General features: G+C 45.8%; 1 protein-coding gene across 1 annotated transcript in view; it reads left to right on the top strand.

Annotated features, from left to right (window-relative positions):
* LOC115464344 overlaps positions 1-4,955 on the top strand; it is a 59,764-nt gene extending 54,809 nt beyond the window's left edge. Inside the window, exon 15 of the mRNA XM_030194733.1 lies at positions 3,731-4,955. Within this exon, the coding sequence (XP_030050593.1) occupies positions 3,731-4,275 (545 nt within the window). The 3' untranslated portion in view covers positions 4,276-4,955. The remainder of the gene's footprint in view (positions 1-3,730) is intronic.
* The last annotated feature ends 11,407 nt before the right edge of the window (positions 4,956-16,362 follow it).

The raw sequence follows: 16,362 nt of genomic DNA, 5'->3' as shown, positions 1-16,362 counted from the left end.
TGAAAAACCTACAGAGGGTCTATTCAGATGAACCTACAGGGAATTTATTAAAAGAAACAACTCCATTGGATGTATGTGTTTAAACCTGCTGGCTCTGTTGTTTCTAATGTGAAGATCCAATAGGTTTCACGTTGCAGAATTCTTCTATTGAGATCACCTCCTCTCTTCTGGGGAAGTACTTGCTCAATTACCATACATTTTAAATCTTCTATAGTATGCTTATGAGCCACCCAATGCTGAACTAAAGGGGCTCCGAAATTTTGGGCATTTATACGTGAGCGATGTTCAATCAATCTTTCATGTGGGTTTCAACTGTTCGTTGTTGCTTGATGGAATTGGCAAAACAGCCGGACTCAAAATCTCTTTCAAATTTTTAGACCGTGAAAATGCAGTCCTTATGCAGTTGAAACCCACAGGACATTACAAATGCATGAAATCCCGGTGCAAAACTTGCCCGGCTACCATTGAGGGCACAAGATTTACCCTCAATGATAGAACATTTACATTGAAAAGTTACACCACTTGTCGTTCAGTAGGCATTATTTATTACATAGTATGCCCGTGTGGTAAATATTACATTGGCAAATCAACCAGATCCATACATGAAAGATTGATTGAACATCGCTCACGTATAAATGCCCAAAATTTCGGAGCCCCTTTAGTTCAGCATTGGGTGGCTCATAAGCATACTATAGAAGATTTAAAATGTATGGTAATTGAGCAAGTACTTCCCCAGAAGAGAGGAGGTGATCTCAATAGAAGAATTCTGCAACGTGAAACCTATTGGATCTTCACATTAGAAACAACAGAGCCAGCAGGTTTAAACACATACATCCAATGGAGTTGTTTCTTTTAATAAATTCCCTGTAGGTTCATCTGAATAGACCCTCTGTAGGTTTTTCACAGTTGTCTTGAATATATCTTTTTTTGAAGTTTTGAACCTAACGCTTAGATAAGCTTTTACAAGGGTTTTCCCATGCTGTTTTCCATTATATGCTTTCATTAAAATCATTAAAACGGTTTATGTCTTTAAGAGTTCATTAGGTTTTTTATGCATCAACGTCTGACGTAATACCAGCAGAGGCGATTAAAATGGTCTATTTCTTTAAGAATCCATTAGTAACTTTACGCATTAACGTCTGACGTAATATGATCAGCTGTGGACATGGTAATAATAAAAAGACGCTGTCGCCATTTTGATTAGTTCAAAGTATACAAGCCAGCACACATTAAAGCCTGGGGCAGTAATCGGGTAAGCCAATAGCCGCTTTTAGAAAATATATGCGAATATTTAGATAAGTTAAATAAGAAGGTTAAGCCATATTTATTAGAGTCTTGACGTCTGTTTTTTGGTTGTTTTTCTGACAGAACTGGTGTCACTCCCCCTTGACAAAGTAAATACGAAACGGGAACCTGTCGGGGTTTCAAGAGCGCACCAATCTGCCTAAGATAAGTGCAGTGTGTTTGGAAAAAGCAGAGCAAGTCTTTTCTGTTATTGTAATTGGGTTGGTGGAGGTCGAGTCCATGATTATAACATGAACACATGTAATGTATTCACCTATTGAGTGAAAGCAATATTACTGAGTATTGTATATGAGACTCTCATTCACTTTAGTCTAGAATTATCTAAGACTATCATATTTGCATGCACATACTCTGTGGATTTTTCTGATATCGTACTACAGTGGTGGAAATAAGTATTTGATCCCTTGCTGATTTTGTAAGTTTGCCCACTGACAAAGACATGAGCAGCCCATAATTGAAGGGTAGGTTATTAGTAACAGTGAGAGATAGCACATCACAAATTAAATCCGGAAAATCACATTGTGGAAAGTATATGAATTTATTTGCATTCTGCAGAGGGAAATAAGTATTTAATCCCTCTGGCAAACAAGACCTAATACTTGGTGGCAAAACCCTTGTTGGCAAGCACAGCGGTCAGACGTCTTCTGTAGTTGATGATGAGGTTTGCACACATGTCAGGAGGAATTTTGGTCCACTCCTCTTTGCAGATCATCTCTAAATCATTAAGAGTTCTGGGCTGTCGCTTGGCAACTCGCAGCTTCAGCTCCCTCCATAAGTTTTCAATGGGATTAAGGTCTGGTGACTGGCTAGGCCACTCCATGACCCTAATGTGCTTCTTCCTGAGCCACTCCTTTGTTGCCTTGGCTGTATGTTTTGGGTCATTGTCGTGCTGGAAGACCCAGCCACGACCCATTTTTAAGGCCCTGGCGGAGGGAAGGAGGTTGTCACTCAGAATTGTACGGTACATGGCCCCATCCATTCTCCCATTGATGCGGTGAAGTAGTCCTGTGCCCTTAGCAGAGAAACACCCCCAAAACATAACATTTCCACCTCCATGCTTGACAGTGGGGACGGTGTTCTTTGGGTCATAGGCAGCATTTCTCTTCCTCCAAACACGGCGAGTTGAGTTCATGCCAAAGAGCTCAATTTTTGTCTCATCTGACCACAGCACCTTCTCCCAATCACTCTCGGCATCATCCAGGTGTTCACTGGCAAACTTCAGACGGGCCGTCACATGTGCCTTCCGGAGCAGGGGGACCTTGCGGGCACTGCAGGATTGCAATCCGTTATGTCGTAATGTGTTACCAATGGTTTTCGTGGTGACAGTGGTCCCAGCTGCCTTGAGATCATTGACAAGTTCCCCCCTTGTAGTTGTAGGCTGATTTCTAACCTTCCTCATGATCAAGGATACCCCACGAGGTGAGATTTTGCGTGGAGCCCCAGATCTTTGTCGATTGACAGTCATTTTGTACTTCTTCCATTTTCTTACTATGGCACCAACAGTTGTCTCCTTCTCGCCCAGCGTCTTACTGATGGTTTTGTAGCCCATTCCAGCCTTGTGCAGGTGTATGATCTTGTCCCTGACATCCTTAGACAGCTCCTTGCTCTTGGCCATTTTGTAGAGGTTAGAGTCTGACTGATTCACTGAGTCTGTGGACAGGTGTCTTTCATACAGGTGACCATTGCCGACAGCTGTCTGTCATGCAGGTAACGAGTTGATTTGGAGCATCTACCTGGTCTGTAGGGGCCAGATCTCTTACTGGTTGGTGGGGGATCAAATACTTATTTCCCTCTGCAGAATGCAAATAAATTCATATACTTTCCACAATGTGATTTTCCGGATTTAATTTGTGATGTGCTATCTCTCACTGTTACCAATAACCTACCCTTCAATTATGGGCTGCTCATGTCTTTGTCAGTGGGCAAACTTACAAAATCAGCAAGGGATCAAATACTTATTTCCACCACTGTATATGGGACAGAGTGTCGGTCTTGAATCAATTTATAGTTATTTCTGGGATAAGCAGCATAAAATGTATTGAGTTTTTCTGGGATCTTGCTAGGTAATTGTGACCTGGATTGGCCACTGTTGGAAACTCAGTAGCTCTGGGCTATAAAAGGATAGATAAATGCCAGTATGAATGCCTGGGTGTGAATTCACCAATCAGAGACTTCCAGTCATTGACTCGTTCAGAAATACTGGGAGGGGAATCAATTGATTGGTCAAGTTCAAAACTTGATCACCAAAGGGATCACTGGTATCTTATCGTGCCACTGAGTGATAGCCAATAGCAGAGCTTGTTTCAGAGAATAAGTGAGTGGCTCAGGAAGCAATCAGTGAAGGTTAGAGGTTTAAAAGCAGATGTGTCTGGTGCCAATGAGAAGTGTCTGCTCATGTTTATTAATGTATCTCTTCTCTTTGCAGTAAATGTGACTCTGGATCTTGAAACTGCTTGTCCCAACCTCATCCTGTCTGAGGATCGGAAAAGTGTCAGATATGGAGACACAAGTCAGAATCTACCTTACAGTCCCCAGAGATTTTATCGTTCTTACACTGTCCTGGGGTGTGAGGGCTTCACCTCAGGGAGACATTACTGGGAGGTGGAGGTGGGAGACAAGACTGACTGGGAATTGGGGGTTTGTAAAGATTCTGTCAGCAGGAACAGATTGGTCATACCGACATCGGAGAGAGGATACTGGCTACTGATAATGAGGGATGGAGATCAATGCAAGGCCTGCATCTCCCTTGACGTCCAGCAATATTTCAGTGTGAGACTCCGGGCAGTGGGAATTTTCCTGGACTACGAGGCAGGAAAGGTCTCATTTTACAATGCAGATAATAAAGCTCATCTCTACACCTTCACCGACACCTTCACTGAGAAACTCTGGCCATATTTCAATCCTTGTTTCAACAGAGAAGGTAAAAATGCCGGAGCTCTGAGAATCCAGCCAGTGCCAGACTGGGAATGAGAGAGCCAGGCTCAGGGGCCTGATATATAATCTAGGAGTTCATTTTTCAGATCTGGATAAGAAGAACCAGAGAGTGTTCATTGTAAGCTGTGTTATTCAGGTTCATTACCTACAATCTGTGATCTGATTTTCCAGATGTAGACTACCTTGTAAAGAAAATGTACTGTTAAAGCAATAATAAAGTAAAATGATTTTAAAATAATTTTAGAGAATTCAAATAAAAATGAATGAAGTTTCATGAATTTGTAAGAGCTGGAGAGATGGTATTTGTGGCGAAACAGTGGGTTTTCAAGCCTGTGAATTGTATTAATTTTATGAAGTGCATTTCTCCTAATTGGCCAGAAGATGGTGTTTGTTTTGTGTTTTAAAGCTGTTGCAGAAAAGACTATTTTCTTTTCAGTGTAAGCTTTATGGAAAGGCACTTTCAAAGTTGGTGCTCTGGGCTCTGATTGGCCCTGGAGTTCAAATCTAGCCAGGAGGTACTGGATTTTCCCCAGTCTCAGGAAGAGCAAAGGGTAAATATCTCTGTGTTGAGACCCTGTTCAGAACCTGTGAGCAGTTATTTTTCTGAAACACCCCAGGCACTACCTAGGTAGTGACAAAGTGTTAGAAAGTTTTAATAATTGATCCTTATTCAGTTACCTGTTATTGCTTGTTGTTTTTCCACCTGTTTTTTTATGGTTCACTGTTCCAGTTTGATAATAAACCTGCTAGTTTATTAACTCTGTTGTCCTGGACTGAGAATCCTGGTGGTTGTGTTTTGGGTCTGTGAGTGCTTTCTAGGAACTGTGGGACCCCTGGAGTGTGGCCCCAGTGTTCTAGAAATCACTGGGGAATAACTTATGAGCGGGAGACTAGCCCAGAGGCAAGTGGGACCCAGTCGGTGGGAGGAGAGTGCAGTATAGAGCACATGCCCAGGTGCAGGTGGGCCTGAGCAGTGTTGGGGACAGACCCTCTAGGTAGGCTCAGGATTAGCCCCAGGCAAGTGCTAGGCGTTTTGTGACAGTATTATAGTCCTTGAATATGAGGAGGGGTCTTAGTGACATAGTGAGAGTGACAGAGATGGGATTAGAGTCTTTGAACATAAGGAGGGGTCACAGTGACACAGTGAGATGGAGTGGCCTAGTGGTTAGGGTGGTGGACTTTGGTCCTGGGGAACTGAGGAACTGAGTTTGATTCCCGGCACAGGCAGCTCCTTGTGACTCTGGGCAAGTCTCTTAACCCTCCATTGCCCCATGTAAGCCGCATTGAGCCTGCCATGAGTGGGATAGCGCAGGGTACAAATGTAACAAAAATAAATAAAAATAAAAAGACCAGTACGGTCCATCCAGGCTGCCCAACAAGATAAACTGATATGTGCTACTTTATATGTATACCTGACCTTAATTTGTATCTGCCATTTTCAGGGCACAGACCATAAAAGTCTGCCCAGCACTAGCCCAGCCTCCCAACCACTAGCCCCACCTCCTAACCACCGGTGCTGCCACCCAATCTCTGCTAAGCTTCTGAGGATCCATTTCTTTTGAACAGGATTCCTTTATGTTTATCCTGCGCTTTTTTGAATTAATAGAAATCATTGGCATGACAATAGTAAGCATTTGAGGATTTCTTTGTTTCAGGAGTGAGTTGTAGCCAATATCCAGGGCTGGATCAGGAAGCCAGGGAAAAGGGATGCTAGTCAAGGACTTAGATACCATAGAATGAGCCCAGCAAAATACCCAAGGCTTCCAAAGGTAGGGGCTGCCTAAGGTGGTGAATCCTCCACTCCCTCTCACTGTGCACAAGTCTGGCATCCTCCCTTTATATACCTGCCCTCCCCCTCCCCCGCGGTGCATTTTGAAGACTGCAGTTGGATGGGTGAGGGGGTTGAGAGATGCTGGGCCCATGTGGGAATGGGAGGAGGGTTAGAAAGATTAGATGTGGCTACTCGGGAAGATGCCAGATTTGGGGCGGGAGTGTTGGCACGGGGAGCGTGGGCTTCCCAAGCTACTTAAGGATTGCTGATAATTTTCTTTCCTTTAACTGCAGCAGATGAATCTAGGATCCCTGTTTTCGTTTTCTGCGGGGAATAGATGTTTTTCCTTCCGGGTTCTTTCTTGCAGAGTTCAGACAGATATGGGGACACGGAAGGGATTCCTGTTTGTAGAACAAGTGGAAGTTGATTCAAGTTTGTTGTTTGGTTCTCTGTTTTTAATAGTGAGGATGGTTTCTTGTTGTTGTTTGTTTCTTATTCTTGCCTTGGTTACTGCTTACAAATTACATACTAAGGGGGGTCATGATCAAAAGCAAACTCCGGCGCTAGAGGCTGCAGCCGACCCATGATCAGAGCCCTCGAGCGCCTGAAACAGCGCACTCGAGGGCTCTCAGCGCAAGTAGCATGCAAATGCATGCTAAACAGGGCTTCTAGCGCAATTAGCTTGCAAATGCATGCTAATTGGTGCTTAACGCATTCATCCCCAATGATCAGCGACCAGTGCGCCAAAGATTGGGTCGCTGGCCGCAGCAAAATCAATGCCAGCTCCGAGCTGGCATTAGATTTTGCGGATCATTGGGGAGGAATGGTGAGCCCTGTCCAGCATCCAGTTGCATGCTGGCAGGCCCCCCTTCCCTCTCAAGGCAAACGCGAATGGGGGGCTGGAGGTCCGGATGACCTCCGGTCCCCCCGACGATCCCCCCCCATGTTCACAGAGGGCACCCCCGAACCCATGCCGCCTCCAGAAAAACGCTGTCCTACCCTCCCACCACTGTGATCCATCGACGGGGGGTGGGGGCGGGGGCTGGAGGTCCGGTGGACCTCCAGCCTACCCCAAATCCTCCCCCCAGCGTTGTCCTTAGATTCCCTGGTGGTCCGTGGTGTGCTTTGGTGTCGTGACACCCCCCCTCCCGGCCCCCCTACCTTTTCTTGGAGAAGGTACGCAGCCTGCCTGCCTCCCTCCTCTTCCAGTCAGTCAACGCCCAAAATGGCGGCGCCCAGCCCCGCCCATTGCATCCTGGGATGCCCTGGGTGTGGCTACAGACCATGTAAGGGAGCAATTCCCTTACATGGTCTGTAGCCCGGCCCAGGTCATCCCAGGATGCAATGGGTGGGGCTGGGCGTCAACTGACTGGAAGAGGAGGGAGGCAGGCAGGCTGCGAACCTCCTCCAACAAAAGGTAGGGGGGCCGGGAGGGGGGGTGTCACGACACCAAAGCACACCACAGACCACCAGGGAATCTAAGGACAACGCTGGGGGGAGGATTTGGGGTAGGCTGGAGGTCCATCGGTGGGTGGGAGGGTAGGACAGCATTTTTCTCAGGGAGGCGGCGTGGGTTCGGGGGTGCAGCCACTTAAGGATTGGGTTCGGGGGTGGGGATGCTGGAGACCCACCGGACCTCCAGCCCCCCCCCCCCCCCCCCCCCCCCCGTCGCTGGGCGGGAGGGTGGGAGACAGTTTGCGTGGCATACTGTTTGACAGGTTTGGGCGTTTGACAGCCCAGACCTGTCAAACAAGTGCGGGAGGATTGTGCTGAGCGCATGCTCGGCACAATTCTCCCGCACTAAAACATGATGATCAAAGATAATAGCGCTGCTTAGATTTGCATGCATTATCTTTGATCATCGATGCAGAAAAGCCCTGCGCTATTTTTAGGGCGCTGTTTGGAACAACGCAGGGCTTTTGATCATCTGGGCATGACTGAAAAGGTGGCTGGCCGTCTAGCATCACTGCCTTCAGTTTGTGTATCTCTATCTTCACCTGCTGGTAGACAGACTTAACCCACCAGTTCCTAGATTCATCTGCTGTGGTTAAAGGAAAGAAAATGATCAGGTAAGACATAATTTTACCATAAGCATTGTATACAGTACAAATTAAGTGCTTAGTAGAGAATGACACGGGGACAAAGTCTGTCCCTGCCCCATCCCCGTGAGCTCAGGATCTGTCCTCATCTGAACAAGCCTCAAACATTTATGATTTTATATTTAAATCTTTTTATTAAAGTATAAAAAGGAACAATGTTCTGTACCACTGTTGTTTATAAATCACAAATAGAAAGCACGAATAATAACGAGCAACTATAATAACTCCACCCCCCCCCCCCCCCCCTCCACAACCCTCTACCCTTCCAACCTCAACAATAGCTGACTTCTACTCCAAGGAACCCTAATCCATCTTGTTAAAATGTCCAGAGGTACCTGTATGCCCTAGCGGGGGACAAGTATGCCCTACAAAGCACTGTTACGATTTTTAAATCTGTGGATGAATAAGAAGTCATCAAGAATCTCAGGATTCAGTCTAGCTCTCCTGTCTTCCACAGTCCTTCCCGCAATAGAAAATGTCCTCTCAGAAGACATGCTGGTAGCAGGAAACCACAGGATCTCCCCCTCCCCCCCCCCCCCCGTACAAGTTTTACCAGTTTTGGCCAGCACTTTTTTCCCCCCCCCCCAAAAAAATCAAAACATTGTCATCTGCATTAGAGAATGCCATGGGGCTGGAGACATAGTTTGTCCCCCATCCCCATGGGGGGGGGCTCTGTCCCTGTCTCCGTGTCATTCTCTAATACAACCCTCCAAGTCTTGATAGAGAGACGATGCTTCCTGTGCTGCAGAGGTTACAGAAGTCAAGAAAAGGATGCTTGAGCCTTTTCAGCCACAGCAAAGAGATATTGCACTATGTGGAACCGATGACCCAATATCCTTGCTGCAAGCGTAGAGTTTCCCAACACAATCTAGCAGTTTGGATTGGAATCTTTCCCTGGCAGCATGTTGGAGCAGTGGCATAGCCAGACATGACATTTTGGGTGGGCCCAGAGCTAGTATGGGTGGGCACCATGGGGTTGACATTCAACTGCTGGCAGGCTGTGCAGTTAAACCCTGCTGCCAGTGCTGAACCAGGAAATTCAATGTTGTGCCCCATCCAGCAATCGGCATTGAATTTCTGGTTTTATTTTTGGCCGCTGGAACTTAAAACGGTTAACAGATATTCAGCGCTAAATGGTTAAGGTCCTATCTTTAGATAGGACTGCTATTTATGCAGTACTATTTAACTGCTTAACTCAGCACTGACCATCGGCACTAACTGGCTATAACGGGCGACATCGCTGGTTAGCCGCTATGTGCTAGCCGCAAATATTCAGCGGAGATTACTGGCTATCTTCTGCTGAATATTTGCGGTTAGCCAGTTAAATGATATTTAAGTGGTCAGTGGATGTTGCTGACTGGTTAAATAGCACTGAATATTGGGGGGGGGGGTATGTATATATAAATTGGGGAGGGGGTGGTATGTATATATAAATAATGCCTTAGAATGCTTTTGATGATGGATATCTAAGTAAATAGTCTGCCCAACAGCTGTCCTGCATCAACATAAATAGAGAAGAAAAACAACCAAGAAAGCGCCAACCAAGGGATATTTATGAAAAATATCAAAAACAAAATAAATTGATGTGTAGCCTGGCATAAACAGTAGCCTTCCCTACTCCCCCATCCCTCCCTGTAGTCCAGCATCAGCCCTGCCCTTTCCAATCTCCCACCCCCAACTAGAAACACATCAGCATGAAATATAAAACTTTTTTTTAACCTGGGGATTGCAGAGCCCAAGTCCACCAAAATGAAATTATACAACTTTTTTTAAAATCACCATTATACATACAACTGTTTTGTTTAACCTGACTAGTGCAAAGCCCTCCCCACCCAACCCCCCCCCCCCCCCCCCCCCAGCAATCCAACTTTACACAGAAACTTGGTTTGTTTGTTTTTTTAACTGGGTAGCACTTGGCTGCAGAGTCTACTGTAGTACCCCCTGATGAGGCCCTGAAGCAGTGTGCTGAAGAGGAGGCCACGGGCAGAGTAGGCTTGACTAGGGGGGGGGGGGGGGGAATGCCGCACTTCTAGCTTCTGCTCCTGCCCCCACACACCAGGTACAGCACTGCTGCTTCCACTGTGCAGCAAAATCGGCCCAGAAGTTGTTTATTTGGAGCTCTGGCACTGCTTGTTTTTAACTTAGCTTCTGCCCTCCCCCCACCCCACCCCCAGTGCTGTGCCATGCTGCTGGAGAAATATGGATCAGCCCCAGATGCTGAACCCCACATCTGGGGCTGATGAGTGTCCAAATTTCTTCAGCTGCATGGCACAGCATGAGGAGAGGGGGGGCAGCTGCTAAGTTTAAAAAAAAAAAAGCAGTGCCAGAGCTCCAAAACTTCCTCCCCCTCCCGAATCCCAACACTTCAGGGCAGCCCAAACAGCAGCAAATCAGTTTATAAAGCACCTGATTGGTGCAGAGGCTGAGACAGGGTGGGCCTAGGCCCACCTGTAGCTACGCCCCTGCCAAGGTGGAAAGAAGTGTTTTCCTGCCAGCTGAGAGATTTTTTTTTGTGGTGGGGGGGAGGGGAGAACACTTGTTGCCCACCCACTGCTTGCCTAGGCCTACCCAAAATCTGTTCTCTGGCTACGCCCCTGCTCCCAATAGCTCCCCTTTCAGCGCATGCCCCCCTTAACATCTCCTTTCTGTTACTTCTAGCCTTTCACTACAGAATTCCCCTCCCCCAGTCACTTACCCCTTACTGTTCCTCTCCCAATAGCTCCATTAGGACTACCTGCGCCAATCACCCAGCCTTGTCCGCCTTACAATTCCTTTCAGTTTCTTCTAGCCTTTTACAGCTCCATTCTCCCTCCCATGTAGTAATTCTGTCCTATTCATCCTCTCCCTACAGTTCCATTCAGTCTCCATCAACCAGACTCTCTTCCCCTATAGCTATTTTCTGCCTCTTTCATCTTTTCACAGCAAACTTCTCATGGGAAAACATCAAGCAGGTACTACCAGATACTCTTCTGATTACAATGGGTGTAGAATCACTATACAGCAACATTTCCCTATGCAGGTGGCACAGCTGCATGTGATAAATTTGTAAAAACATCCACCTTGGACCCCAATACACACCAGAAGCTATTATAAAATTAAATTCATTCTAACCCACAACTATTTCCTTATTAATAAAAGAGATATTCCCGGTTCCACCTATGCTGGACTAATCTAAAACAAGAATTAGTGAAAAGCAGGTATATCATAGAAGCTCAAAAAGAACAGAATGACACACGTCCCTACAATATACCAAGCTGCAAACTATGCCCGACACATATCACAGGACCCCACAATCATTCACACAGGAAAATCTTTCAGCATAAGGGGATCCTACACATGCTCATCTGCAAATGTGACATATATCATTCAGTACAAGAAATGTGAAGGCAGATGCTGTGTTGGAGAGACAGGTCAAATGCTTAAGACAAGAATGAACTTATACAGGCCCCACATCAAACATCACAGTGTTAACCAGGTTGACACCTCTGGGGGACAGAGTTATGCCAGACCAGAGCACTTTATGGTGAGAATACTAAAAGGAAACTTCAAAAACACCCAGTAAGCCAGAAAAAAAAACATACTTGAGGGTTTGAAATAGACTGTCCTAAACCTCCTGACGTTAGGGAGTATATGAGAGACTGTCTTGTTAGAGGGTACAAGACCTCCTCACATTACAGAGTAATAGAGGGTTTAAGGGTAAATGTCCTGATCTCTGGCGTTAATATTCCACCCCCTGGTACTGTACAAAAAATAAAAATCCCAATAAATATATAAATAAATTCTCCAGGAAGAGGTGGGTTTAATGGAAAAGTCTCTTTAGTGTTCCTCCCTCACATGAAAACCTCCCCAGTGTCCTGATCTCTACTCCATTCCCAATCAGCTCCTTGTGACTCTGGGCAAGTCACTTAACCCTCCATTGCCCCATGTAAGCCGCATTGAGCCTGCCATGAGTGGGAAAGCGCAGGGTACAAATGTAACAAAAATAAAATAGATACTACTGGAGATTCTACATGGAATGTTGCTACTATTGAAGATTCTACATGGAATGTTGCCATTCCAGTCTAGCAACATTCCATGTAGAAGGCTGCGCAGGCTTCTGTTTCTGTGAGTCTGGCGTCCTGCACATACGTGCAGGACGTCGGACTCACGAAGGCAGAGGCCTGCGCGGCCACATTGGTGATCTGCGGGGGCCGACTTCTGCGTGGAATGTTGCTAGTGGAATAGCAACATTCCATGTAGAATCTCAAATAGTAGCAATAGTCAGTGGAGGAGTGGCCTAGTGGTTAGGGGGTTAGGGTGGTGGACTTTGGTCCTGGGGAACTGAGCTCAATTCCCACTTCAGGCACAGGCAGCTCCTTGTGACTCTGGGCAAGTCACTTAACCCTCCATTGCCCCAAGTAAGCCGCATTGAGCCTGCCATGAGTGGGAAAGCGCGGGGTACAATTGTAACAAAAATTAAATAAATCCCACTCCAATTTTCAGAGCTGTGCTGTCCAGTCAAACTCATTAGCTGGAGTTCCAGTTCCTAAACAGATGGGAGATTTCAGCTGCAGGCAAGTGGAGGAGCTGGATTTTAGTCTCAGGATCACAACAGAAAGGAAATGCATTTCCCACTTCCTGCCCTTAGGACAAAGCAGTGTGGGATTTGTTGTTCCTGATCCTAAATCAGTGCAACACATCCCATAATGCACCAGGATAGGGTCAGAAATCCAGGACTAGCCCCAAAATCTCTCTTCTGGAACTGGGTAGCTTGGAAGCTCTGTTAATGAGGAGCTTGATTCCAGTCAAACTGCAATACCAGAGCGCCACAAATCAATCAGGTTTTCAGGATATCCTTAGTGAACATGATTGAAAATATTTGCAAATAACGGACCAAGCATGCTCCTGACATAACATAGGCAGCCGAGACCCCTCGGGCCCCTTGTTTACTGCATTTACCCTTCACTGAATAAAGACTTCACACATATTGTTGATTTGGCACAACTTGGCCGCAGCTTTATTTAATTACAACAACATATCTTAACCCTGGGCATACCCAAGCCGCTTTCAGCCTCAGGCTCAATAACCCCCAAGCCGAGTCCGCCGCACTAGCAAGACTGGCTAATCTTGAACAGGGCTCCCCGCCGCACAGCAAGGGAGCCGTATGATAACCGCAGCTGCTAGCTGCCTAGCAAAATGTTAGATTCCAGTCAAACTGCAATACCAGAGCGCCACAAATCAATCAGGTTTTCAGGATATCCTTAGTGAACGTGAATGAAAATATTTGCAAATAACAGACCAAGCACGCTCCTGACATCTTCTGTTAATCAAACCTCCTTGTCTCAAACCTCTGGAGGCACACTTAGCAGGGCAGCAAAGCAAAGCAGGAAGGGTTTCTGTATCCCAGTTACTGCTCCCGCCTGAACAGATGGGAGATCTCAGTTGAAGCCTTTCAAGAATTGTGACATAACGTCATCCTCAGTTAATGAAGCCTCTTTTACAGATAATCTCAACCAAGGAGGTTTAACAGGAGACGGCAAGTGCGTGCTTGGCCCATTATCTGGCCTGAAGCCAGTAGGCAGAGCTTGTTGCCCTATCAATTACATTGTTTTGAGTGTACCAAGATGATGGCAGCTGCATCGGGGAGAAATAAAACCTCCTTGGGTGGAGAAGGCTGTCACTCTGTCTCCTGTTAATCAAACCTCCTTAGTTTGAGAAGCCCTGCCCTCAGTGATAACCCAGTCTGATTAGCAGTTCCTCATAACAGAGCTCCCAAGATACCCAGTTCCAGGAGGGAGATTCTGGGCCAGTCCTGGATCTCTGACCCTATCCTGGTGCATTATGGGAACTGTAGCACTGATTTAGGATCAGGAACTACAAATCTCACACTGCTCTGTCCTAAGGGCAGGAAGTGGGAAATGCATATCCTCTACTTTGTGATCCTGAGACTAAATTCCCAGCTCCTAAACCTCCCTGCAGCTAAAAGCTCCCATCTGTTTAGGACCTGGGATTGGGACTCCAGCTAATGAGTTTGACTGGTCAGCACAGCTCTGAAAACTTGAGTGGATTTGGGAATACTGGAGTACAGATCAGGATACTAGGGAGGTTTTCATGTGAAGGAGGAACACTAAAGAGATTTATTTGTACAGTACTAGGGAGTGAAATATAAACACAGGAGATCAGGACACTTTCCCTTAAACCCTCTAATAAGACTGTCTTCCTCATAGTCTCCAACGTCAGGAGGTTTAGGACTGTCTCCCTTGTACCCTCTGACAAGGCAGTCTCTCTTATATTCGATAATGTCAGGAGTTTAGGACAGTCTCTTTCCGCCCCTCAAGTATGCCCTGAAGTGTTTTTCTGGCTTACTTTGTGCCTCTGGGTCTGGAGCAGTTTCCCTTATTTTCTCAGTATTTGCCCTGTGTCAGTCACCTACAAACTACCATTTAGACATTTAACACACCAGTTTTAGCGATCGGAGTTTGGGCTGTTTAACACTGGTGTGAGGGTAGCCAACTCTCCACACTTATCTTAGGTGTAGCTCTTGTCCCCTTAAAACAGGCCCTGGAAAGCAGAAATTCAAATCCCTGAAGTCCTTTTTCTGATAAGTGTCCAAGAAAGAGAGGTATATAAATGGGAGAAAAGTATGATGCATTCTTAAGTGGGTGACCTGTGGCTCAGAGGAACCTGGTCCTAAGCTCTGTAAAAAAAAGTTCCTGGGTTCAGGTCTCTCTCTTGCAGGACTCCCCCCCGCCCCCCCCCCCCCCCCCCCCCCCCCCCCCCCACCACCACCACCACCTGCTTTACTGCCGAGTCAAAATGTAAGCTCTGAGTAACTGGTGGCCCGGCAGCTAAAGAGCCTTTGATCAAATATAGGAGGTCGCGAGTTCTAGTCTAGCTTAGTCAGAGCTAGGTGGGGCCAGAGCAGGTAAGTGGAGGGGGCAACAGCACAGACCTGCATACTGAGTTTATTTGGTGAAAACTCGATAACTGCAAGGATGGGCCACCAGGAGCCAGGGTTATGCTGCTTTTTCCTATGAAAAATGGCCAAAATATTACTAAAACTACCTGCTGTCTCTTCAGTTGGAGATAGTGGAACTTAAAACTCACAGCCTTACTGTTACTAACCCAGCAGCCAACTTCAAGGGCAGCTAGGCTTTCACACTGGACTAGTTTTGGAACTTCTACGTCACCTCATCTGGGCTCAGAACTCTAGAGAAGAATAAGTGGATAGAGCTTAATGCTCAGGGGCTGCTGCTGGCTCAGAGGTAACACCCACATAGTGAAATGCAGGGAATCAAGGGCTCAAATCCCACATCTTAAATCAAGTTTAAAGACATTACAATTACTAAAATGCAAAGCCAATAAGTTGCTTCTTTTGTATTGACCTTCATAACTAATACTAAAAAAATTTTCCCTAATCAGATTTTTAGTACAACTATATCTTAATCCTGTCAGGTGATACTAAGTTGCAGCCCTGCCACAAGCCCCCGATCTTGTCCAGTGCCTGTCCCCTCAGTACAGAGCCAGTGTCTCACGTCTGATTTCTGTTCGATGCATTCAGAGGAAGGGGCTGGTGGGGTCCATGGCCAGCGGCCAGGTTTTCATGGGACAGTAAAAGGCATCACAGCATAGAGAGGTTCCCGTTTTCTCCAGGAATGATCCTGTGACCAGGTCGCTGCAGTACCGACTCTGCTGGAGATTCAGACACCGACCTGAGCAGACTGGAGATTTGTTTTCTAAAATATTACACAATTTATCCAAATTTTCCAAAGACAACTTTTCAAGATCACACTGCATATTTGATAGCTGTCCTAAGTAGTTAATGAAAACCACCCCACACAAGTTTAAAATTGCTCTTTTGCACTGGTCTTTTTCCTAAAGATAACACAGAGATTATCTTAACTTCTATAATGAAAAATCCCCAAAATATCAATGTGATTCAACTAATTATACACCAGTGACATCAAATCCTTACTTTTTTTTAAAGTAATGAAAGGTTTAGTTACAAACCAGTTGGTAATTAACTGGAGCACTTTGACTAAAGTAAATTTTAAAACAGTATTGCAGAAATTGGTACTAACTGTATTGGACTACTGTAAGTCATATCTAGGTATTTGATTCATTCATTACAACTTGTTCAAAACTCTGCCACTAGACTCGTGCCAGGCTTGTCAAAATTTGAGCATATTTCACCTGTCGTGAGGGAATTACACTGGCTTCCATTTTTTTTTTGGCAGATTAGCTTCAAAGCATTGACTTTGATACTTAATGTTT

The sequence above is a fragment of the Microcaecilia unicolor genome, chromosome 3 (genome assembly GCF_901765095.1).
Source record: "Microcaecilia unicolor chromosome 3, aMicUni1.1, whole genome shotgun sequence".
Classification (NCBI taxonomy): domain Eukaryota; kingdom Metazoa; phylum Chordata; class Amphibia; order Gymnophiona; family Siphonopidae; genus Microcaecilia; species Microcaecilia unicolor.
The sequence above is the reverse complement of the archived record's forward strand: the minus strand, read 5'-3'. Positions and strand labels throughout refer to the sequence as shown.